General features: G+C 42.2%; 1 protein-coding gene across 1 annotated transcript; it reads right to left on the bottom strand.

Annotated features, from left to right (window-relative positions):
* Positions 1-6,559: 6,559 nt before the first annotated feature.
* LOC108401757 (vomeronasal type-1 receptor 90-like) lies at positions 6,560-7,472 on the bottom strand. The gene is given in 2 exon segments (XM_037024010.2): positions 6,560-7,364; positions 7,366-7,472. Coding segments are annotated over 2 exon segments (912 nt in total).
* Positions 7,473-25,472: the final 18,000 nt, after the last annotated feature.

Below are 25,472 nucleotides of genomic sequence, written 5' to 3'. Positions count from 1 at the left end.
TATTAATTCTTCCTAGCCAGGAGCATGGGATGAGTTTCCTTTTGTTAGTGACCTCTTTAATTTCTCTTAAGAGTGTCTTGTAGTTTTCAGGGTATAGGTCTTTCACTTCCTTGGTTAGGTTTATTCCTATGTATTTTATTCTTTTTGATGCTATTGTGAATGGAATTGTTTTCCTGATTTCTCTCTCTATTAGTTCATTGTTAGTGTATAGGAAGGCTACAGATTTCTGTGTGTTAATTTTGTATCCAGCAACTTTGCTGAATTCCGATATTAGTTCTAGTAGTTTTGCAGTGGAGTCTTTAGGGTTTTTTATGTACAATATCATGTCATCTGCAAATAGTGACAGTTTGACTTCTTCTTCACCAATCTGCATTCCTTGTATTTCTTTGTTTTGTCTGATTGCCTTGGGTAGGACCTCCAGTACTGTGTTGAATAACAGTGGGGAGAGTGGACATCCCTGTCTTGTTCCCAATCTCCGAGGAAAAGCTTTCAGCCTCTCGCTGTTAAGTATGATGTTAGCTGTGGGTTTATCATATATGGCCTTTATTATGTTGAGGTACTTGCCCTCTATGCCCATTTTGTTGGGAGATTTATCATGAATGGATGTTGAATTTTGTCGAATGCTTTTTCAGCATCTATGGAGATGATCATGTGGTTTTTGTCCTTCTTTTTGTTGATGTGGTGGATGATGTTGATGGATTTTTTAATGCTGTACCATACTTGCATCCCTGGGATGAATCCCACTTGGTCATGGTGTATGATCCTCTTGATGTATTTTTGAATTCGGTTTGCTAATATTTTGTTGAGTATTTTTGCATGTACGTTCATCAGGGATATTGGTGTGCAATTTTCTTTTTTTGTGGTGTCTTTGCCTGGTTTTGGTATTAGGGTGATGTTGGCTTCATAGAATGAGTTTGGGAGTATTCCCTCCTCTTCTATTTTTTGAAAACTTTAAGGAGAATAGGTGTTATGTCTTTTCTGTATGTTTGATAAAATTCTGAGGTAAATCCATTTGGCCCGTGGGTTTTGTTCTTGGGTAGTTTTTTGATTACCGATTCAATCTCGTTGCTGGTAATTGGTTTGTTTAGATTTTGTGTTTCTTCCTTGGTCAGTCTTGGAAGGTTGTATTTTTCTAGGAAGTTGTCCATTTCTCCTAGGTTTTCCAGCTTGGTAGCATGTAGGTTTTCATAGTATTCTCTAATAATTCTTTGTATTTCTGTTGGGTCCGTTGTGATGTTTCCTTTCTCATTTCTGATTCTGTTGATGTGTGTTGATTCTCTTTTTCTCTTAATAAGTCTGGCTAGAGGCTTATCTATTTTGTTTATTTTTTCAAAGAACCAGCTCTTGGTTTCATTGATTTTTTCTATTGTTTTATTCTTCTCAATTTTATTTATTTCTTCTCTGGTCTTTATTATTTCCCTATATCTGCTGACCTTAGGCCTCATTTGTTCTTCTTTTTCCAATTTCGATGATTGTGACATTAGACTATTCATTTGGGATCGTTCTTCCTTCTTTAAATATGTCTGGATTGCTATATACTTTCCTCTTAAGACTGCTTTTGCTGTGTCCCACAAAAGTTGGGTCTTTGTGTTGTTGTTGTCATTTGTTTCCATATATTGCTGGTTCTCCACTTTAATTTGGTCGTTGATCCATTGATTATTTAGGAGCATGTTGTTAAGCGTCCATGTGTTTGTGAGCCTTTTTGCTTTCTTGGTACAATTTATTTCTAGTTTTATACCTTTGTGGTCTGAAAAGTCGGTTGGTAGGATTTCAATCTTTTTTAATTTACTGAGGCTCTTTTTGTGGCCTAGTATGTGGTCTATTCTGGAGAATGTTCCATGTGCATTTGAGAAGAATGTGTATCCTGTTGCTTTTGGATGTAGAGTTCTATAGATGTCTATTAGGTCCACCTGTTCTAATGTGTTGTTCAGTGCCTCTGTGGCCTTACTTATTTTCTGTCTGGTGGATCTGTCCTTTGGAGTGAGTAGTGTGTTAAAGTCTCCCAAAATGAATGCATTGCATCCTATTTCCTCCTTTAATTCTGTTAGTATTTGTTTCACATATATTGGTGCTCCTGTATTGGATGCATATATGTTTATAATGGTTGTATCCTCTTGCTGGACTGAACCCTTTATCATTATGTAATGTCCTTCTTTATCTCTTGTTACTTTCTTTATTTTGAAGTCTATTTTGTCTGATACTAGTATTGCAACACCTGCTTTTTTCTCTCTGTTGTTTGCATGAAATATCTTTTTCTATCCCTTGACTTTTAGTCTGTGCATGTCTTCGGGTTTGAGGTGAGTCTCTTGTAAGCAGCATATAGATGGGTCTTGCATTTTTATCCATTCTATTACTCTGTGTCTTTTTATTGGTTCATTCAGTCCATTTACATTTAGGGTGATTACTGAAAGATATGTACTTATTGCCATTGCAGGCTTTAGATTCTTGGTTACCAAAAGTCCAAGGTTAGCTTGTTTACTACCTTACTGTCTAACTTAACTTGCTTATTGAGCTATTATAAACACAGTCTGAAGATTATTTCTCTCCCTTCTTATTCCTCCTCCTCCATTCTTCATATGTTGGGTGTTTTGATCTGTGCTCTTTTCAGGAGTGCTCTGATCTAGAGCAGTCCCTCTAAGATACCCTGTGGAGGAGGTTTGCGGGAGGCAAATTCCCTCAACTTTTGCTTGTCTGGGAATTGTTTAATCCCTCCTTCATATTTAAATGATAATCGTGCTGGATATAGTATCCTTGGTTCAAGGCCCTTCTGTTTCATTGCATTAAATACATCATGCCATTCTCTTCTGGCCTGTAAGGTTTCTGTTGAGAAGTCTGATGATAGCCTGATGGGTTTTCCTTTGTAGGTGACCTTTTTTCTCTCTCTGGCTGCCTTTAATACTGTGTGCTTGTCCTTGATCTTTGCCATTTTAATTATTATGTGTCTTGGTATTGTCCTCTTTGGGTTCCATCTCTCGGGAGTTCTGTGTGCCTCTGTAGTCTGAGCAACTATTTCCTCCCCCAGTTTGGGGAAGTTCTCAGCAATTACTTCTTCAAAGACACTTTATACCCCTTTTTCTCTCTTCTTCTTCTTCTGGTACCCCTATAATGCAGATATTGTTCCTTTTGGATTGGTCACATGGTTCTCTTAATATTGTTTCATTCTTGGAGATCCTTTTATCTCTCACTGTGTCAGCTTCTATGCATTCCTGTTCTCTGGTTTCTATTCCATCAATGGCTTCTTGCATCTTATCCATTCTGCTTATAAGTCCTTCCAGAGTTTGTTTCACTTCTGTTATCTCCCTCCAGATGTCTGTAATCTCCCTCAGGACTTCATCCCTTAGCTCTTGCTTATTTCTCTGCAGCTCTGTCAGCATGTTTATGATTTTTATTTTGAATTCTTTTTCAGGGCAACTGGTTAGGTCTGTCTCTGCATATCCTCTCTCAGGTGTTGCCTGAACTATCTTGGACTGGACTGTTTTTTTGCCTTTTCATGGTGATAGCAGTGGCTGTAGGCAGGTTGCGGGTGTGTCAGCTGGGAGAAGAAAGTCCTTTCCTGCTTGCTGGATGCTTTGCCCTTCTCCGCTGTCTGTGTTGGTTACCCGCACTCCTGGAGCAGCCACTGGGTTAATCCCATAAGCTGCTGTGGGCTGGGTCTCTGTCAGAGCAGCGCAGAGCCCTGTGGGTAGTGGCAGGCAAGCCAGGTGTGCTCCTCCGTGATAGTGGCGCCCCTGCCGGGCAGCTGTGTGCCAGCAGCAGCCTTTGGGTCTTGCCCAGGTGGCTGCGCATTGGGCTGGGATTCCAATCAGCTGCTGGGAGCACACCTGCTCCCTCTGGCTCTGCTGCAGGTGCACGCAGGGCTCTCCCACGTGGGCCTCTACCGGGCTCCTCTGGCTCCACTGCCACCGGTGCGCACGAGCCACACCCGGGCTCTTCAGTTGCGGCTGCTGCAGGCTCACACAAGCCTGTCCTGGTCCCCTCTGGTGCCGTTGGCGCACGCGATCTGCTCCCGGTCCCTTCTGGTGCCGCCGCCCCCGGCACACGCTGCCACTCTCCCGCTACTGGGCCAGTGTGTTGGGGTCCACGCTGGTTGGAGGAATGACTGGCAGGCTGCTTAGTGCCATGAGGGGCTTCAGAGCTGTGCTGCCTCCCTGGGGTTTAGGGTGCCTAAGGTTCCCCAGGATTCCCAGCTGCTGGCTAAGTGTGCCGGGATGACTTCTTCCAGCTATGGGGTCCCTGTCTCTTTAAGGCTTGCAGAAAACACTCGCTTTTCTTTTGTCTCAGGGGCACCATTTGTGGGGACCTGCCCACAGGTTTTGCTTTTCCGTTTCTCTAATATCCAGCCCCCGTGCACCTTGTGTCTGTGCTCTGGGTGTGGATTTCTAGAGCTGGTTGTTTAGCAGTCCTGGGCTTTCACTCCCTCCCCATTCCAACTCCTTCCTTCCCACCGGGTTCTGGGGTGGGGGAGCATTTGGGTCCTACCTGGCCGCGGCTTGTATCTTACCCCCTTTGTGTGATGTTGAGTTCTCACAGATGTAGATGTATCCTGGCTGTTGTACTGCATCCACTGGTGTCTCTTTTAGGAATAGTTGCATTTATTGTATTTTCATAAATATATATGTTTTGGGGAGGAGATTTCCTCTGAACTACTCATGCCACTATCTTCCCATGATCCCCCTGCAACTTTTTTGAAAAAGTTTATTTTGACAATATTTGCTACTTGTCTCATTATTTTTATGGAAGGGGGAATTTTCAGAGGTCCTTTTCTGCACATTTTTTGCTGACATCACTCCCTCTCCACCATCTTGCCAAATATTCTTGATCTGGGTCAAAATATAACCTGATTAACAGCATATCAGCTTGCATAAAGATGCTTCACTTGTTGTGAATAGCATGAACCTTGAAAATAGGTCTATATAGGAAATGAAAAGATATCATTACTCAAATTCTCTGAGGATTGTGTTGATTTGTGATTCTTGGCAACTTAAAAGTCTTGGTTCAGGCCCACAGCTCTGAGTCTGGTCTCTCCAGTCATCCTGCAACTACTGATCATCATGCAAATAGTTTCCCATTTGGTGCATCCCACATGTTCCCCAAATAATCGATCTTTATTATACATGTTATGTAGTTCTTACTATAAAAAAATCCAATTCATCTATGACAGATGTTTTGGGACTTTTTCTGTAACATCCCAAAGCCTTCAAAACTTCAGTAAAAGCAGAAGAAATGGAATGTCATCCTTATTTCCAGAGGAATGGTTTCACAGTAGAAACCGATTGGCCTGTGTATGATCAGATCCATTCAGTCAAGTTACTGTGGCCACAGCCATGGAGAACTTTCATTGTCCGGAACCATGTAATATCCTGTAACCCCCACTCATGGCTGACAATGTCAAAACAACCAAAGAAATGACTTTCCCATGAAAGAGGCTGATTCTCTTGCTAGAAAAATGGAGAAACCATCTTGGAAGGTAAAGTAAAATATGAACTATAACATCTGTGCGACTACAAAATGTTTCACAAAAATAATTCCAATATATTTAGCCCTAGATGTGTGGCTGTTGGGTCATTACATATAGGGCCTTGCCTGACCTCCTAAATCATCATGAGGTAAGCATACACTTTCATTTACACAAAAATCGTTATCAAGTTAAATGGAATGTGTGAAGTGTCCTCTATGACTTTTATGTACTTGGATAAGAGCTGAAAAATCACTTTAAAGTCTGTTTCCTTTAGTATTTGAGGAATCACTGGGGTGACTGTTCTTGTTTATGCAAGAGTTACTCAAAAATAATTTCCCTGCCCTGGATGGTGCAATAGATCAATAAGCATTTTAATGAATTCACATCATTTACCAGGTCACTTGGAACACACATACTGAAAATAATGGACAAGTTTTGCACGAGACAGGCACAGCACTGCATACTGAGGCCAGTAAGAAATCCAGCGCTGTCACTTGCGAGAAAGTATCTGGGAATAGATCATGCTGGACCAGGGCTGTGATACAGGACATGAACCCAGCTCTTCCAGGTGCACACTCTGCATACAGAAACCTTAGACAGCTTGATCTGGAACAACTCTTAACATATTTTCAAAAATTTTATTAGCATGGCAATTAGAAAGGAAGGCAAAGCCATTTCAAAGGGGGTTTTAAGTGAGAAAACTGACACACCCAGGAGAATACATGTGTACTACCTTGTCAGACTAAGCACAGCTCACTGAGAATAAAGGCTTTTAAAAAAGTGCCATGAGCCATCCAGCACCTGTAAGTAGTGTGACTAACCCAGGCAGTGACACATGAGAACCGCCCTGTGCCCTGTGGGTGTCTCCCTGCTTCCCCTGAACAGAAATATGAAAATCATGTGTTATGTCAGATAAGAACACAGTTAAATTATCTAGTATATACTTAGCAACATGTATCAGAGTAAGTAGGTTTAACAGAAAAACCTACCTCCACAAAATTTCATTAACTGAGCATATCATGAATGCCACGGATATTCACTTGAAAGCCACTGAATTCATTCATCTTTTGAAAAGTTTTCCACCACTGGATAATTTAACTATTACTTTCCTTCCCAACATGATTTAAAGAAAGTGATCATTCGATTTTTGGTGCTGATTAGCAGCAGAGGACTGATGGTGGCATAGCCATTGGCCATAAGAATCTGGACATACAGACGGACAGGCTCACTGTACCACACCGTCCTGGGGGAGGAGACAGCACAGTCCACACAGTACATGGCCACAAAGAGCCCCACCAGCAACAGGATGTTCTGCATGGCCCTCTTTTCGGGGGAAGCTTTTGAAGAACGTTTGGTGCTGTTAGAATGCAAGGTCGACTGCCTCTTATGCCTCCACAGGAGCAGCACCATGTAGCCACTCGAGAAAGCCATGAGCCCCAAGAAGGTGACGTCCTGGAAGGCCACCAGTGTGAAAAATATCTGCCTGAGGAAGTAGTTTTGGGGCCAAAGAGAGCAGGATACAGTGACAAGCAGAAGATGGCCAGAGGTCACATTAGGGGTGGCAACAGTGGACAGTAAGGAGCGACTGCTAATGGCCATATTGTAGACTCATAAGCAGAGAAAGGAAGCCAGGTTAGATCGTGAGGATTTACATTTGAACTTTGCCAGATAGGAGCTTCTGGGGCTAAGGATGACGGGCTGGAGCACGCTCAGCCAGCACGTGGTGCAAATGGAGAGGCCCCTCATCAGCTTATACAAGTAGATAAGTGACTTACAGTTGAAGTCGTTCCAGAGACTAGGAGACCCAAAAATACCCATGGCCATGTAACCCACAGTGATGAGCATCACCGTGTGGGTCCCAGCCAGATGAGCGATGGTCGGGTCGGTGGGCTTGGGCCTGTGCTCGGATGTGGAAAAGGAGGAGGACTGTGTTGGCCAAGATCCCAATGGCAACTTCAGAGAAAAAGGCATTTCTTACGCCAATAGTACTAGGAGGCTTGCTGTTTCCTCCCATACTTACAGGGAAAGAAACAGATAGTAAGTAACGGGAGAAAAATGGGGAAAATGATCTCTATCACGACTGTCGTTGCCTCCTCAGTCTCAGGTGCTGTAGCTGTTATCCAGCACGCGGACTGACCTGCTGCCTCATTCCCGCCCTGCAGCGCTCAGGCCACCCTCACACCCTCCGGAGGCCGTCCCCACCCTCTGCACAGCCCCCCACCTCCCAGCCGAGGCTGGGTCGCTGTGTCATTGCTGGGCTTCCCCGGGGCTACAGTTTTCCTCCACGTTAAAAGTTACTGTATACTGTGGGAAGCATTTCCTCATTTTTCAGGTTTTCTTTCCTGTGAAACAAGCCTCACACCAATTCAGTTTTAAAAATTGAGACTTAGAAACACACAGCATCGCAAAACTGATCAAGGGGCATGTTTTGGCCACTCTCAGTTGGAGTCTTGGACTGTGTCACTTTGGTTAGAGAACAGATTCTTCCAAATACAAGCGTTCAGGGAACGCAGGAGTTTGCAGGCGCTGTACGCGTGCAGTAATGTTCAGGAAATTGTGGCTGAGGCAGATGAGTCTTCAAACACCCAGGAAGGTCTTACCTTCCTAAGAAATAAATTCCACTGTCGGAGAAGAATATGCTGATCTCATTTCTCCAGAGCACTGAGTTGGGGAAGTGACACTTTGGTGCATCCGTAGGCAGCCAGTTCACTTGCTTCCATGGAGTGCCAGGAGAGACAACAGGAAATATAACTTGAAGCATACAGTGTTCTCCAAAGACACAGACCCCAGATACATGTTTCATAATTTCTGTATTATAAAATATTAGGTATTATAATATTATAATACCGCACTTTCTGTGGTAACATTTCTATGAGAAAACGTAGCCTGGAGAAAATGAGCATTGTATAACAGGCTAAACAGATCCTGTTGGTGCGTCTCCCCTGCCATGCTTCAGGCTTACCCACAAACTGCACACGACTGGGTGATAGACGGGGAACTCTGTCGTCAGCAGGCTGATCTAGGGGACCTTCCTCTCTTGAGGCTCCAAGGAGTGGTCGGTGCTGAGATGGGACCTGGATCTCCTACTATGACAGGCACAAAACTCTCATTTTACACACTGGAGAAAACAAACTGAGCTCAGAGAGACTTGAGGTTCTGAACATACTGCGATAAATCACAGAGAAAGTAACATGGCAAGAAAATTCTGAAATAGGTCACAGAGAGGCCACACTGTGAAAGAGGAAGGAAAGACTGCGTGGTCAGGTGAGGAGAGTGGAGCATAAATGGACTCAGAACTGGCCAGTGGAGCCCCGCATTTATCTTGAAATTCCCCACCAGGAGATCCCACGGTTGAGGGTGCGGGCTGGGGTACCTTCAGGAAAAGAGGGACACAGCTGACAGTCTCTTTAATAGTCTGGTCGAGGAAGCATTTACTTTAGACACTGTGTCATCCTGTGGTGACCCAAATCATGGGTGGTCACGTGATCCATCATATCGTTAAGTGGACTACAAGCTGGTGAAGATTGCTGAAGTCAGTACGTGGGGGCCCGTGGTCCGGAGACGGGAGAGTGCAATGTGAGGAGGGAACCCTGCCCCAGACTCCAAGGCAGACCTGAGTGCCTGTGGCCTTGTGGATGGGACAGATTACAGGGGGAAGGAAGAGACATCTGTTTTCTCATGTGCAGCAAGAACGTAATGATGCCTGCCTCTTAGGTGGAGATGAAGTGTAACTAATGTGATACACAGCACTTTGCGGTGTGCCTTAGCTACGTGAAAGAGTGTGCTTCGGGATGCTGTTATCATATAGGCCAGCTTCATCATCATCGTCATCATCTGTAAGTTAAAGTAAAAGGAGACAGAAGGATCCGGAGGGTGATACTGGTCATGCACACGGGTATGGGTTCAGGCTGTGCGCATACTGGGCAATGCGCTCTACCAACCTTATCTGGGAAACCGTGACAAGAACTATGGAGGAGCAGCCTGCACAGTCTGGGAAGCGAAATCATCACCAGCTAGATGTCACTGCTGTGTGCTGAGATATTTGTGCAATGTACAAACTCCCCAGAATGCAGACAAACAGGAGGAGCATTCGGACGAGGGCTGGCAGCTGATCCCCAGCACCTGGGTGAGAATTACCCAGTGTTTGCAGATAGAAGGGAGTGGAGGGGCCCACTCAGACTACTCATGGGAAATGTAGAGTGCCAAGACTTTTAGTCTGCTTTGAGACAAATCAGAAGAAAAAGTATTTTTCCAAAGAATACAAGCAGAAACCCTTGAGACACTTCATCACAAACACTACGCTGGCAGTGCTGGGAAGCCCAACAGGCCTGCTTGGGAATCTGCTTCCTGATCCACCCGTTAATGCAATAAGAGCAAACTCTGGCTTTCTTGCTAAACAGTTTTTACTTTTTTGTTTTATTCTTTGTTTCTTAATAACAATAAGTAATTCACATTTATCTGTTCATAATAAATACATTAAATATAGGCTGGGAAAAATATCCTAAAACCTACACAGAGATGTCAGAGCCAGAGGTGGTTTACCTGGTCCTAAATTGCCCTCCTAACTAATGGGTTCTGAAAGGGGAAAGGATATTTTTCAATATAGCATTGTAGTATACAAAATAGTATACAAAAATAAATCAACAAGTGGACACAAATACTCTTTCTTCTTGCCAAATTCCAAGAGACTATGTTCTTATGTCCTAGGAGCCAGTGGAACTATCACTTACTCTGTTTATTGTTAATGTAATTGCAGACTCATCCTCCTTGAGTCTTTAAAAATTTCCTACGAGAGCACAAGCTTAAGTGGTATGTCATTAATGCGAAATTGGTGAAATTAAAGCTGTGACAAGAAAAGTTTTCATGAGAACATCTGTTCAGTGTGTTTGGAATGTTAAACTCCTTTATAAAGGGATGTTACGAACAAAACCCTCTTTCCTTGTAAACAACTGAAAATCATTAGCTTGTATTCTTTTTTTAATTACACAAACCACTACATGGCACCTTGCGATAATAGTTCTATTAGTTTTTGAAGATGAAACCAGCAGAACGAGTATATTTCATTAAAATTGTCATCCAATCTGATGACTGAAAGTATGAATATGCATTAGTAAAGTCTGAGTCTAAAATGAGTAGACAATACAGTGTCTACTTAAGAACAGATACAAGTCAGTGAAATTAATTTTATTCAGAGAAATGAATGTGAATCTAAGATAAGTTATTTCGTATAAAAAAACAACTCGGGGAGCCAAGATGGCGGCGTGAGTAGAGCAGTGGAAATCTCCTCCCAAAAACACATAGAGCTATGAAAATATAACAAAGAAAAATCTTCCTAAAATAGAGACCACAGGACACAGGACAACATCCAGACCACATCCACACCTGCAAGAACCCAGCGCCTTGTGAAGGGGGTAAGATACAAGCCCCAGCCCGGCGGGACCCGAGCGCCCCTCCCCCCGGCTCCCGGCGGGTGGAGAGAAACCGGAGCAGTTTTTTTTTTTGGCGAGCGCTTTTTGGAAGCCTTAGAGGGACGGGCCCCCGTTGCTGGGGAGGCAGGGTGGCGGGACCGGTGAGGAGGTGCCTGGGAACGGCGCCGGAGGACAAAGAATATCCCGCGTTTCTCCCTGCGAGACCTGGGGGCGGGTGCCTGAGACCGGTGCCTGAGGACGGAGGAGGTCGCGCGTTTTTCCCCTTTTTTTTTTTTTCTCTCTTTATGGCAAGCGCTTTTTGGAAGCCTTGAAGGGACGGGGACCCCAGTGCTAGGGAGGCACGGTGGCGGGACTGGTGAGCGGGTGGCTGGGACCGGCGCCTGAGGACAAAGAATATCCCCCGTTTTTCCCTGCGGGACCGGTGGGCGGGTGCCTGAGACCGGCACTTGAGGACAGAGGAAATCGCGCGTTTTTCCCCTTTTTTTTTTCTCTTTTCTGCGAGTGCTTTTTGGAAGCCTAAAAGGGACAGGGACCCCGGTGCTAGGGAGGCAGGGCGGCGGGACTGGTGAGCGGGTGCCTGGGACCGGCACCTGAGGACAAAGAATATCCCGCATTTTTCCCTGTGGGACCGGTGGGTGGGTGCCTGAGACCAGCACCTGAGGACGGAAGAAATCGCGCGTTTTTCCCCTTTTTTTTCTCTCTTTTTGCCAAGTGCTTTTTGGAAGCCTTGAAGGGACAGGGACCCCGGTGCTAGGGAGGCAGGGCGGCAGGACTGGTGAGCGGGTGCGTGGGACCAGTGCCTGAGGACAAAGAATATTGAGCGTTCCTTCCCTGCGGGACCGGTGGGTGGGTGCTTTTTGGAAGCCTTGAAAGGACAGGGACCCTGGTGCTAGGGAGACAGGGCAGCAGGACCAGTGCGCGGGTGCCTGGGACCGGCACCTGAGGAAAAAAAAAAAAAAAATCGCGTGTTTTTTCTTTTTTTTTTCCTTTCTGTTCCCTCTCTCATTGTTGCTGTTGTTGTTTTGGTTTGGAGAGTGCTTTTTGGAAATCTTAAAGGGGCAGGACAGGTCACTTAGACCAGAAGCAGGGAATCTGGGGATCTCTGGGCACTCTAACCCCCTGGGCAGCAGGGAGCACAGAGGCCCCTTACGGAGATAAATAGTCTCCTGGCTGCTCCCCCTCTAACGGGGCTCCACCATTTTGGAGGAACAGCCCCAGCCAGGCCAAGCCCACAGCAACAGTGGAGATAAACCCCAAAGCAACTGGGCAGGAAGCAGAAGCCCTGTCTGCGCACAGCTGCCCAGCACAAGCCACTAGAGGTCGCTATTCTCCCAGGAAAAGGCTACAAACCAACAAGAAGGGAAGCTCTTCCAGCGGTCACTTGTACCAGCTCTGCAGACTATCTCTATCACCATGAAAAGGCAAAACTACAGGCAGACAAAGATCACAGAGACAACACCTGAGAAGGAGACAGACCTAACTAGTCCTCCTGAAAAAGAATTCAAAATAAAAATCATGAACATGCTGACAGAGATGCAGAAAAAAATGCAAGAGCAATGGGATGAGATGCAGAGAAAAATGCAAGAGCAGTGGGATGAGATGCAGAGAAAAATGCAAGAGCAGTGGGATGAAGTCCGGAAGGAGATCACAGATGTCAGGAAAGAGATCACAGAAGTGAAACAATCCCTGGAAGGATTTATAAGCAGAATGGATAAGATGCAAGAGGCCATTGAAGGAATAGAAGCCAGAGAACAGGAACGTATAGAAGCTGACACAGAGAGAGATAAAAGGATCTCCAGGAATGAAACAACACTAAGAGAAACATGTGACCAATACAAAAGGAAAAACATTCGTATTATAGGGATACCAGAAGAGGAAGAAAGAGGAAAAGGGATAGAAAGGGTCTTTGAAGAAATAATTGCTGAAAACTTCCCCAAACTGGGGGAGGAAATAATCGAACAGACCATGGAATTATACAGAACCCCCAACAGAAAGGATCCAAGGAGGACAACACCAAGACACATAATAATTAAAATGGCAAGGATCAAGGACAAGGAAAGAGTTTTAAAGGCAGCTAGAGAGAAAAAGGTCACCTATAAAGGAAAACCAATCAGGCTAACATCAGACTTCTCAACAGAAACCCTACAGGCCAGAAGAGAATGGCATGATATACTTAATGCAATGAAACAGAAGGGCCTTGAACCAAGGATACTGTATCCAGCACGACTATCATTTAAATATGATGGTGGGATCAAACAATTCCCAGACAAGCAAAAGCTGAGGGAATTTGCTTCCCACAAACCACCTCTACAGGGCATCCTACAGGGACTGCTCTAGATGGGAGCACCCCTAAAAAGAGCACAGAACAAAACACACAACATATGAAGAAGGGAGGAGGAGGAATAAGAAGGGAGAGAAGAAAAGACTCTCCAGACAGTGTATATAACAGCTCAATAAGCGAGCTAAGTTAGGCAGTAAGATACTAAAGAAGCTAACCTTGAACCTTTGGTAACCACGAATCTAAAGCCTGCAATGGCAATAAGTACATATCTTTCAATAGTCACCCTAAATGTAAATGGACTTAATGCACCAATCAAAAGACATAGAGTAATAGAATGGATAAAAAAGCAAGACCCATCTATATGCCGCTTACAAGAAACTCACCTTAAACCCAAAGATAAGCATAGACTAAAAGTCAAGGGATGGAAAAACATATTTCAGGCAAACAACAGTGAGAAGAAAGCAGGGGTTGCAGTACTAATATCAGACAAAATAGACTTCAAAACAAAGAAAGTAACAAGAGATAAAGAAGGCCACTACATAATGATAAAGGGCTTAGTCCAACAAGAGGATATAACCATTCTAAACATATATGCACCCAATACAGGAGCACCAGCATATGTGAAGCAAATACTAACAGAACTAAAGAGGGAAATAGACTGCAATGCATTCATTGTAGGAGACTTCAACACACCACTCACCCCAAAGGATAGATCCACCGGGCAGAAAATAAGTAAAGACACACAGGCACTGAACAACACACTAGAACAGATGGACCTAATAGACATCTATAGAACTTTACATCCAAAAGCAACAGGATATACATTCTTCTCAAGTGCACATGGAACATTCTCTAGAATAGACCACATACTAGCTCACAAAAAGAGCCTCAGTAAATTCCACAATATTGAAATTCTACCAACCAATTTTTCAGACCACAAAGGTATGAAAGTAGAAATAAATTCTACAAAGAAAACAAAAAGGCTCACAAACACATGGAGGCTTAACAACATGCTACTAAATAATCAATGGATCAATGAACAAATCAAAATAGAGATCAAGGAATATATAGAAACAAATGACAACAACAACACTAAGCCCCAACTTCTGTGGGATGCAGCGAAAGCAGTCTTAAGAGGAAAGTATATAGCAATCCAGGCACACTTGAAGAAGGAAGAACAATCCCAAATGAATAGTCTAACATCACAATTATTAAAACTGGAAAAAGAAGAACAAATTAGGCCTAAAGTCAGCAGAAGGAGGGACATAATAAAGATCAGAGAAGAAATAAACAAAATTGAGAAGAATAAAACAATAGCAAAAATCAACGAAACCAAGAGCTGGTTCTTTGAGAAAATAAACAAAATAGATAAGCCTCTAGCCCAACTTATTAAGAGAAAAAGAGAGTCAACACAAATCAACATAATCAGAAATGAGAATGGAAAAATCACGACAGACTCCACAGAAATACAAAGAATTATTAAAGACTACTATGAAAACCTATATGCCAACAAGCTGGAAAACCTAGAAGAAATGGACAACTTCCTAGAAAAATACAACCTCCCAAGACTGACCAAGGAAGAAACACAAAAGTTAAACAAACCAATTACAAGCAAAGAAATTGAAACAGTAATCAAAAAACTACCCAAGAACAAAACCCCGGGGCCGGACGGATTTACCTCGGAATTTTATCAGACACACAGAGAAGACATAATACCCATTCTCCTTAAAGTGTTCCACAAAATAGAAGAAGAGGGAATACTCCCAAACTCATTCTATGAAGCCAACATCACCCTAATACCAAAACCAGGCAAAGACCCCACCAAAAAAGAAAATTACAGACCAATATCCCTGATGAACGTAGATGCAAAAATACTCAATAAAATATTAGCAAACAGAATTCAACAGTATATCAAAAGGATCATACACCATGACCAAGTGGGGTTCATCCCAGGAATGCAAGGATGGTACAACATTCGAAAATCCATCAACATCATCCACCACATCAACAAAAAGAAAGACAAAAACCACATGATCATCTCCATAGATGCTGAAAAAGCATTTGACAAAATTCAACATCCATTCATGATAAAAACTCTCAGCAAAATGGGAATAGAGGGCAAGTACCTCAACATAATAAAGGCCATATATGATAAACCCACAGCCAGCATTATACTGAACAGCGAGAAGCTGAAAGCATTTCCACTGAGATCGGGAACCAGACAGGGATGCCCACTCTCCCCACTGTTATTTAACATAGTACTGGAGGTCCTAGCCACGGCAATCAGACAAAACAAAGAAATACAAGGAATCCAGATTGGTAAAGAAGAAGTTAAACGGTCACTATTTGCAGATGATATGATACTGTACATAAAAAACCCTAAAGACTCCACTCCAAAACTACTAGAACTGATATCGGAATACAGCAAAGTTGCAGGATACAAAATCAACACACAGAAATCTGTAGCTTTCCTATACACTAACAACGAATCAATAGAAAGAGAAATCAGGAAAACAATTCCATTCACCATTGCATCAAAAAGAATAAAATACCTAGGAATAAACCTAACCAAGGAAGTGAAAGACTTATACTCTGAAAACTACAAGTCACTCTTAAGAGAAATTAAAGGGGACACTAATAAATGGAAACTCATCCCATGCTCATGGCTAGGAAGAATTAATATCGTCAAAATGGCCATCCTGCCAAAAGCAATATACAAATTTGATGCAATCCCTCTCAAATTACCAGCAACATTCTTCAATGAATTGGAACAAATAATTCAAAAATTCATATGGAAACACCAAAGACCCCGAATAGCCAAAGCAATCCTGAAAAAGAAGAATAAAGTAGGGGGGATCTCACTCCCCAACTTCAAGCTCTACTACAAAGCCATAGTAATCAAGACAATTTGGTACTGGCACAAGAACAGAGCCACAGACCAGTGGAACAGATTAGAGACCCCAGAAATTAACCCAAACATATATGGTCAATTAATATTTGATAAAGGAGCCATGGACATACAATGGCAAAATGACAGTCTCTTCAACAGATGGTGCTGGCAAAACTGGACAGCTACATGTAGGAGAATGAAACTGGACCATTGTCTAACCCCATATACAAAGGTAAACTCAAAATGGATCAAAGACCTGAATGTAATTCACGAAACCATTAAACTCTTGGAAAAAAACATAGGCAAAAACCTCTTAGACATAAACATGAGTGATCTCTTCTTGAACATATCTCCCCGGGCAAGGAAAACAACAGCAAAAATGAGCAAGTGGGACTACATTAAGCTGAAAAGCTTCTGTACAGCGAAAGACACCATCAATAGAACAAAAAGGAACCCTACAGTATGGGAGAATATATTTGAAAATGACAGATCTGATAAAGGCTTGACGTCCAGAATATATAAAGAGCTCACACGCCTCAACAAACAAAAAACAAATAACCCAATTAAAAAATGGGCAGAGGAACTGAACAGACAGTTCTCCAAAAAAGAAATACAGATGGCCAAGAGACACATGAAAAGATGCTCCACATCGCTAATTATCAGAGAAATGCAAATTAAAACTACAATGAGGTATCACCTCACACCAGTAAGGATAGCTGCCATCCAAAAGACAAACAACAACAAATGTTGGCGAGGCTGTGGAGAAAGGGGAACCCTCCTACACTGCTGGTGGGAATGTAAATTAGTTCAACCATTGTGGAAAGCAGTATGGAGGTGCATCAAAATGCTCAAAACAGACCTACCATTTGACCCAGGAATTCCACTCCTAGGAATTTACCCTAAGAACGCAGCAATCAAGTTTGAGAAAGACAGATGCACTCCTATGTTTATCGCAGCACTATTTACAATAGCCAAGAATTGGAAGCAACCTAAATGTCCATCTGTAGATGAATGGATAAAGAAGATGTGGTACATATACACAATGGAATACTACTCAGCCATAAGAAGTGGAAAAATCCAACCATTTGCAGCAACATGGATGCAGCTGGAGAGTATTATGCTCAGTGAAATAAGCCAAGCGGAGAAAGAGAAATACCAAATGATTTCACTCATCTGAGGAGTATAGGAACAAAGGAAAAACTGAAGGAACAAAACAGCAGCAGAATTACAGAACCCAAAAATGGACTAACAGGTACCAAAGGGAAAGGAACTGGGGAGGATGGGTGGGCAGGGAGGGATAAGGGGGGGGAAGAAGAAGGGGGGTATTAAGATTAGCATGCATGGGGGGGAGGGAGAAAGGGGAGGGTGGGCTGCACAACACAGAGAGGACAAGTAGTGACTCTACAACATTTTGCTAAGCTGATGGACAGTAACCGTAATGTGGTTGTTAGGGGGGACCTGATATAGGGGAGAGCATAGTAAACATAGTATTCTTCAGGTAAGTGTAGATTAAAAATTAAAAAAAAAAAAAGAAAAGAAAGAAAGAAAGAAAAGGGGGATTACTCCTTAACAGGATAAAACTATTGGTAAATCAAAGATCAACACATGCTTTAAATATCCTTAATGTTGATCACTTAAAGGGTGTCAGATGATCAGCTATGGAGGTACTCTTTTCTGATAATATTCCTTTCTCTTAATTAAAAAAAAAAAAAAAAAAGCAGTTACTGTGTGCTGACCTCCAATGAGTTCTGCACAGTGGTATAGAGGGCATGTCAAAGTGTGGGCAAAGGGTCTGTTTGTTTCTACGCAGAAGATCAAGGCCTAGCTTGGATACCCAGAAAATGAACTAAGATACGATATGAGGAGGAGCTTCCGGCATCAGCACTCTCTGGAGGACTCGTGCCGGGGGATGATCATCAAAAAGCCTCCACAGGGATCCGGACGATGCTGCGGTTGTGGCTGCATCCAGCCCACCATCTCCTGGACTTGCCATGAGAAGGAGGAGGGAGATGTCTAGGCTGGCATGTGCATACAGTGAGACAACGAATTTGACCGGATCTGTCTGTTGGAACTCAACCAGGAGTTGGGAGGGGTGCAAGTTGTAGCACCCCAAAATCTCATGACTATAGACTATCTATGGTTAAAAGAACATATGGGATGTGAACAGATCCCAGAAATGGGCTGCTTTAATTTGTCTGATGGTTCAAGTACAGTTGGAAAATATCCATCATATCATAGATAAATTTTCACAAATGCCTAGGGTGCCTAAATGGTTTTCTTGGCTTCACTGGAGATGGCTGGTAATTATAGATTTGCTTTGTTTATGTCACCGTATTCCTATTATGTCAATATGTGTGTGCAAATTAGTTAGTAGTTTAAAACCTATACATACTTAAGGTACTATACAAGAAGATATGTCAAAGAAATAATCAATCCTCCCAAGTTTCCTTCATATGCTACATCTATAGCTTTTCTTCTTCCTTCCTAATTACAAACTTTAAATAGAATTCGTGCCTCATATCGAATTTACCGAGTATCATAATTCCTCCAGGTGGTAAAGATACCTCGAGACAAGTGCTGGGCATAGAAGCCACAGGGCATAAATCTGCAAAGAAGTAAAAAGCTAACCTTTGCAAACAATATGGCTTCTCTCTCACTTACCAACTTTACATTTCCCTGTATGGCCCCGGAAGATGACTGGTTAGCCAGAGACGGGTAAGATTCCTCAAGGGAGGAACAACCTAAGACAGGCACAGTCGCAGGGGGGCCATCAGGTGAGAATTTGGGGATCAACAGAGGTGAGGCTCAGAACCTCACCCCCCCTGTTTTGAGAGAAATCTTCTGCATCCGTGGATGTTTTGCTGCCCTTGTCTAGCCTGGATTAATACTTAGTCCATAGGCACACACCTGATCATCTGATCATCTACATTTGCCTTCTTACAGCACTAAACTATGTTTTCTACCTTTATCTTGCATCTACCTACCACTTCAGCATTTTATTAAAAATAAAAATAATAATAATAATAGGAGAAATGTGGGATCAACATATAAATCAAGTACAAAAATCAAATGAATATTCATATTTGACCTGATGGTTTATAGGTCATATTGCATGATCAAAACCGAAAGTTTCTGTGATGACTGCCCTTGTACTGTTCACCATGTAAGAATTTATTCACTCTGTAAGAATTCGTTCACCATGTAAGAACTTGTTCGTTATGCTTCAGAAGATTGGAGACTGACGAGAATTAGGCTTGAGATGGATTAATGATTGTACATTGAGCATTGACCCCCCTATACTGAATTTTATTGTTGTTAACAACCATTTGATCAATAAATATGAGAGATGCCCTCTCAAAAAAAAAAAAAAAAAAAATCCATCACTCAGATAATTACAGTAAGAATTTTTGGTATACTTTCTTCCATATATACATAATTATACTGTAAATATTCTGTCACTACATCTAATATTCCTTTTTAAATGCTGGCAGGTCTTGTTCATTTTTTTTAACAAACAAGAAAAATAAAAACTGCATCAGAATAATAAAAAAAAAAAAAAAAAAAAAAAAACAACTCATTTTTGTGAGTGTCACCAAATTAAGTGATGAACATATTAAGAAAACATCTCCACTGCATTCAAGAAAAAAAGAATCCTCTGGGCTGAGAAGGGTTGTCAGAGCTGGATGTTTACTACCAAAGCCTCACTATCAGACCCAGTCTACCTCCTTCTACCCCCTGCCTAGACCTGCCCCCCACCCCCGATTCTAAGTCTGTGGAATCCAGAGGCACTTACCCGCATGGACGTGTGGGGTGATCTGTGCACGGGAGAGCAACCCGTACGGTTTAAAGGCAAGGATGTCATTAGTTCATCCCTGTAATTTTCGTGTCTGTAAAAAGGTGAAAAGTTTCCGCTGGGGAGGACAGAACCATAGAGTCCCCCAGGGGAACATTTTTCTTGTCTCTTTACTTCATTCTGTCCTGGGAAATAAGTCTGTGAAGAGCTGAGCTCAAAACTTTTCCATCAATTCCCTTGCTTCATCTTTGTGGAGGGACAGGAGAGTCATGTTCATGGTAAACAATACTGAGTTCTCTCCTTCTGATCCTGAAATCAACTGAATACAGTCCCACTCAGACTTTACAGCTGCCACTGCTCTGAAGGGAGAGGGTCCTGGCACCCTACATGAGCTGGCAGTGGCTCCAAGTGTCCTTTCTTTACAGTCTGTGATGGGCACCCTTGTCTCCAGGCGGGTTCTTAGAGGGAACCAGGTATTATTGGTTGTGTATTCCATGATTTCTGAGCTCTCGGTTTTAGGTTTCAAGCTCTTGCAATTTAAACAAGATATAAAAGTATCCCTCACGGCCATAGGTGAAGGTAGCAGAATCCATCTGGAGCCAATTCCTTTCATTCTACAGGAATCCCTAAAGGTGATATTAATATGCATCCCTGCATACAGATGAGCCCAGGCCCTTTCTCAGACAGAAGAAGGCAAATGTCTGAAAGAGCTGTACCCTTTTGCATTCTGTGACTGAGCTACTGAGAAGTCTAAGCATTGAGCCCTCCAGGGCAGCAAATGAGAAGTACATCCTGAGGGGCAGGGGTGGTGCTGAGCAACAGGATTTCTGGCATTAAAAGAACCTCTGGCTTAAAATGTTCATGTTCTATGAAAGGAAAAATGCCATACACCTTGGTGTTGAGTGACTCTCAACTTGTTTTTATTAAATTCATTAGGAAGGGAGACAGAAATTTTTGCTAAGAATTAAAGGTATTTGAAGATCAGAGAGATAACTAGCTACGCCAAATATCAACAATTAAGACTATTATTGGTGTGATAAAAAGTGGCATAAACGTTTATGTTCCTGGTGGGCCAGGAAGTGACTTATTATGTGGCAGGGGGACTCTGCAGGCCACAGATTAGCTGTCATACTGGTCACAGTTTGAGAAATTTTCAAATGTTGAGTACTTACACAGAATAGAGTCTCCATACCTGAGTGGTAAGGGTGTACTACAAGAATAGACGGTTATTTTCTATATAAACATTTAATTGTTAGTTAATCGTAGATTCACATGTAAAAAAGAATACAGAGGGCTCCCACATGCCCACATTTATTCAGATGCCTCCAGTGGTAACATCCAGCAAACTAGAGAACAGACAGCCTAACAACCAGGTATTGTCATTGACAGTGAAGATACAGAACATTTCCACAGCTATAAGGATCCTTCACGTTGCCATTTCGAAGCCAATCCCACTTACCTCCCGTCCTCGCACACTCCTTAACCCTTGGGAACCACTGATTTGTTATCCATTTCTCAAATATTTTCATTTCAACAATGTTATATAAAGGGAATCATATAGCATGTGCCCTTTGAGATTGGCTTTCTTCACTCAGCCGTCCTCTACAGATAGCCACTGTCCTGTTGAGAAAGAGCTTGGCCTGCTCCTGGGCCTTACAGACTGAATGCCTGACCATGGGCCACCAAGTTACCATGCAATACGAACTGTACAGCATCAGGAAGATTGGTTATTTCAGTTTCACTTAGCCCTCTTTCTGGTGTTTGTGAGATTCGGGTTTGTACGAGGTTCTTTTGCCATTTCATATTTGTAATGAATCCTTTGGAATAATAACTTCCTGTAGGTGGCACCCTCTAGTGCCCAAAAGCTCTACTCTCTGGAGCTGCCTAGCACCTGGAGTGATGGCGAGTGGGGCCAGTGCCTGTTGGGAGGAAAGAGCTCTTTCATGCTTCCCAGTTGCAGTGCCTGCCTCCACTGCCAGGGCCATTGGGCTAAGAGCACAGAGAGGAGCTTCTGCATTATGCCCCTGTAGCTGCCATAGGCAGGGCCCCCCTCTGGCTGGCCTGGTGCAAGGTGGGGAGCAGTAGGTTTGTGAACTATTGCTGGCCAGGGGGAAGGAGCAGCAGGCTGCATATTGCAGTGGGCGCCTCGGCGTGCATCACCGACCAGGGGGATGGAGCACCTGAAGCTCCTGAAAGTTCCCAACCTGCTGGGCTGAGTGTGTTGGGACAATTTTATCCACCTGCCCTTTCTCCTGAGTGGCAAGCTCTGTGTAATCTTTGCCCCTTTAGCACCCCTCTTGCCTTTGGGAAGTCTTTCAAAGTGTTCACCTTTCTCTTGTCCTGGAGTGGCTGGTTATGGGTACCTGTTCTCCACAAGCAGCTGGAATCTAAGTCTCTTCAATTTTTGTGCCTGTCTTTGCTTTCTTACCTCACTAATCTCCAGAGCACCACGTTATGTGGGCTTGTGCTCCGGAGCAGATTTCCTGTGCTGGGTGTTCAGCAGACCTCGGCTTCTGCCCTCTCTCTGCTCCGTTTTTCTTCCTCCCACCTGTGAGCTGGGGTGGGGAAGGGGCTTGGGTCCCACCAGATTTCAGCTTTGCTACTTTACCCTTTTCTGTGAGGTCTTCTGTTTTCCCCAGATGTAGGAGTCTGTCACAGTCTTCTTTCCAGTTGCTCTTTCAGTTTTAGTTGTTTTTGGTGTATTTTCATATTGTATGGGGGTTTGGGAGGAGAATTCTGTCTCATTTCTCATGTTGCCATCTTTTCTTGAAGACTTTTCTTTATCTTTCATTTTCAAAATACAGTTGTGAAGTGTATTGGTGTAGATTTGGGGGATTATCTTTTGGGGATTTGTTCAGTTTCTTGTACCTACATATAGGTTCGTGTTTCTTGTCAACTTTGGGAAGCTTCAGCCATTTTTTCTTCAGTTCCTTTCAGACCTGTCCCCTTTCTTCTCTCTTCTCAAGCCTCTGATGACTGAATATTAGGTCTTTTTCTCAGAAAGGTGGAGTTTCCTGAAGCTGTGTTGTTGTTTTCTGTACGATTGGTGTTTCCTGGTTTCTGGCTTCTTCAGCTATAATTCTGGGACATATAAGGCAAAAGAAAACTCAAGGAGCACACCAATATATCTGTCTTAGGCTCCTGAGGTTCCTAGCCTGCCTTTCCACTCTCCACCCTCAGTCTTTTATTTGTTTTATATATAGTGCCTAGGGAGTTTATTTATACTTAATTGAAGGATAGGGAAAATTACATCTTCATTTTCCCTGAGGTGGAATTCTGAGTTTTTATTTAAATGTGCTGTGACTGATATAGTAAGGGCTACATAATTTCTTTGCCTAATTATTTGCTGGTGGAAGGAAGATTAATAATTACTAAATTGTCAGGATAATTGAAGTTATCTATTAAAGTTATTTAATAGATTGGGGAAGGAAACTAGGATTTGAGTCCCACCAAACTGTCATTGTGTTTACCTTTATTCCCTTCATTATAGCCTTGCCTGGAATCAAAGGCAATTCAAAACCCAAATGCCCATCACGTTCAGAGAGAAAAATGTCCAAAATAATTTCTATTTTTCCTGAGTTTTTTAGACAAGGCAAATAATTGTCATATTTTTCACATCATAGGCTTATTAACTGCCTAATATGTTTTTTCAAGAGTTGTACAGTTTCAAAGCTAATCAGATACCAACCAAATGTCCCTTTTAAAATTACAGTTACTATTCTCTAAATGTATTCAATTAAAAAATAACTTGTATGGATTATCATCATTAATTACCTCTCTAGATTTATTAGATTGTTAGATATATTCACTTTTTTATATGTCAAGATTTTTGCAGTTTTTCTTTGACATTATAGCATATTGTATTTTATGTGTTCCTGTCATATGGCTGTGTGAAGAACTAATCCCTAAAATTGGATCAACCAGTGAAAAATGGATACACCATTTAATTCTTTTGGCAAACTTTGAGGGATCAGTTGGTAGATCATACAATGTAAGGATTTTCACAGAAGTGACAAACTTGATGAAAAAGCTATAAGGAACAAAAGTCTCTTAGGAATTATAACATTAATAACTAACTATGGAAAGTTTTTGCCCTAAAGAAGTTGGAGTAAGCACACACTACCTTGTCTTTCTGCAAATATAAATCCTGAACAGAATGCATTTGAGTACTATTTGAGTTATTTAAAGCTATTTGAGCACTTTGAAAAGTAAGTGGTAGGAGGCAGATTGGGGAAGGAAACTAGGATTTGAGTCCCACCAAACTGTCATTGTGTTTACCTTTATTCCCTTCATTATAGCCTTGCCTGGAATCAAAGGCAATTCAAAACCCAAATGCCCATCACGTTCAGAGAGAAAAATGTCCAAAATAATTTCTATCTTTCTGGTCTGGTAGTGGGAAACTAGACTCCTTAGGATCATAGAGGGTAGGGAAAATATTTATATTAGTTCTTTATTTTTTTCCTTCTCTCCCTTGCAACCTGCCAAGCAGTATCATTTTCTTTGATATTGACAATGACATTATTGGTGACAAGCCAGGAACCTAAAATTATAATGAAGAAAACCTCTTTCTGATCATAGGAGCTGTGGTATCAATAATGTGTGGCATATTCCCATTGATTTTATCCTCTGTTCCTTTTCCCATTCCTTGAATTAGATGTGGACATAGTTGGAAGAACTACACAGCAGAGAGAGGATGCCAAAGACTCAAGTTTTGGGCTGGAAGACTAGAAAGAGAGGCTACATGGAGTAAGAAAGTGTAGAGTAGATTGCAGATTGAAAGGATATCAATAAAGTGATCCCACAGAGTAGTGTATGAACTTCTGATGTCAGTTCCAAATTGTACATGTGTAGATATATTCATAACTTGATAACTGAACTACAGGGCAGGTCACCCAGGCTCTACAACAGCAGTTGAGTAATGAACACAAAGGATTGATCTGAATTCATTCAGTATACTCTGAAACTGAACTGATATTATAATTACAGCCCACTGAAGACAGGTCAGAACTTGTGACTGGAACCTCATCCAGTGAAACACTTGCTAATTTAAAAAAAACCCACCATGCTCCTTAAATCTGAGTACAATTCAGGTACATATAATATTCAAGATGTCCAGAATCAATTGCAAGATTACCTGATATATGAAGAAGTACAAAAATCTCATCTCTGAGGGGACAGACAACACACCCCAACACCAAGACACTAAAGGTGGTACAATGTTGGGGATATCACATAAAGACTTTAAAACAGCTCTTACGAAAATGCCTCAAACAGTAATGGCATACACTCTAGAACCAGTGGATACAAAAGTCTCATGAAAAATAAAGCAGATGTAAAAGAGAAACAAATTTTTGAACTGAAAAACATAATAAATGAAGTAAGTTCACTGGATGGGATCAATAGCAGAATGGTGATAGTAATGGGAAAAATCAGTGAACTTTAAGACAGATGAAGAGAAAATTTCTAATCTGAACAAAGAAAAAAAAAGATTAGGGGAAAAAAAGTAAACAGGAATTCAGATACCTGTAGGAGAAAACCCACAGGTCTAATATTCATGTCATTGATGTTCAAGAAAGAAAGCAAAAATACAGGGGATCATAAAAGATAGTTGAAGATATAAT

Source organism: Manis javanica, chromosome 3, assembly GCF_040802235.1.
Source record: "Manis javanica isolate MJ-LG chromosome 3, MJ_LKY, whole genome shotgun sequence".
Taxonomy (NCBI): domain Eukaryota; kingdom Metazoa; phylum Chordata; class Mammalia; order Pholidota; family Manidae; genus Manis; species Manis javanica.
This window is presented reverse-complemented; position numbering and strand designations above follow the sequence as displayed.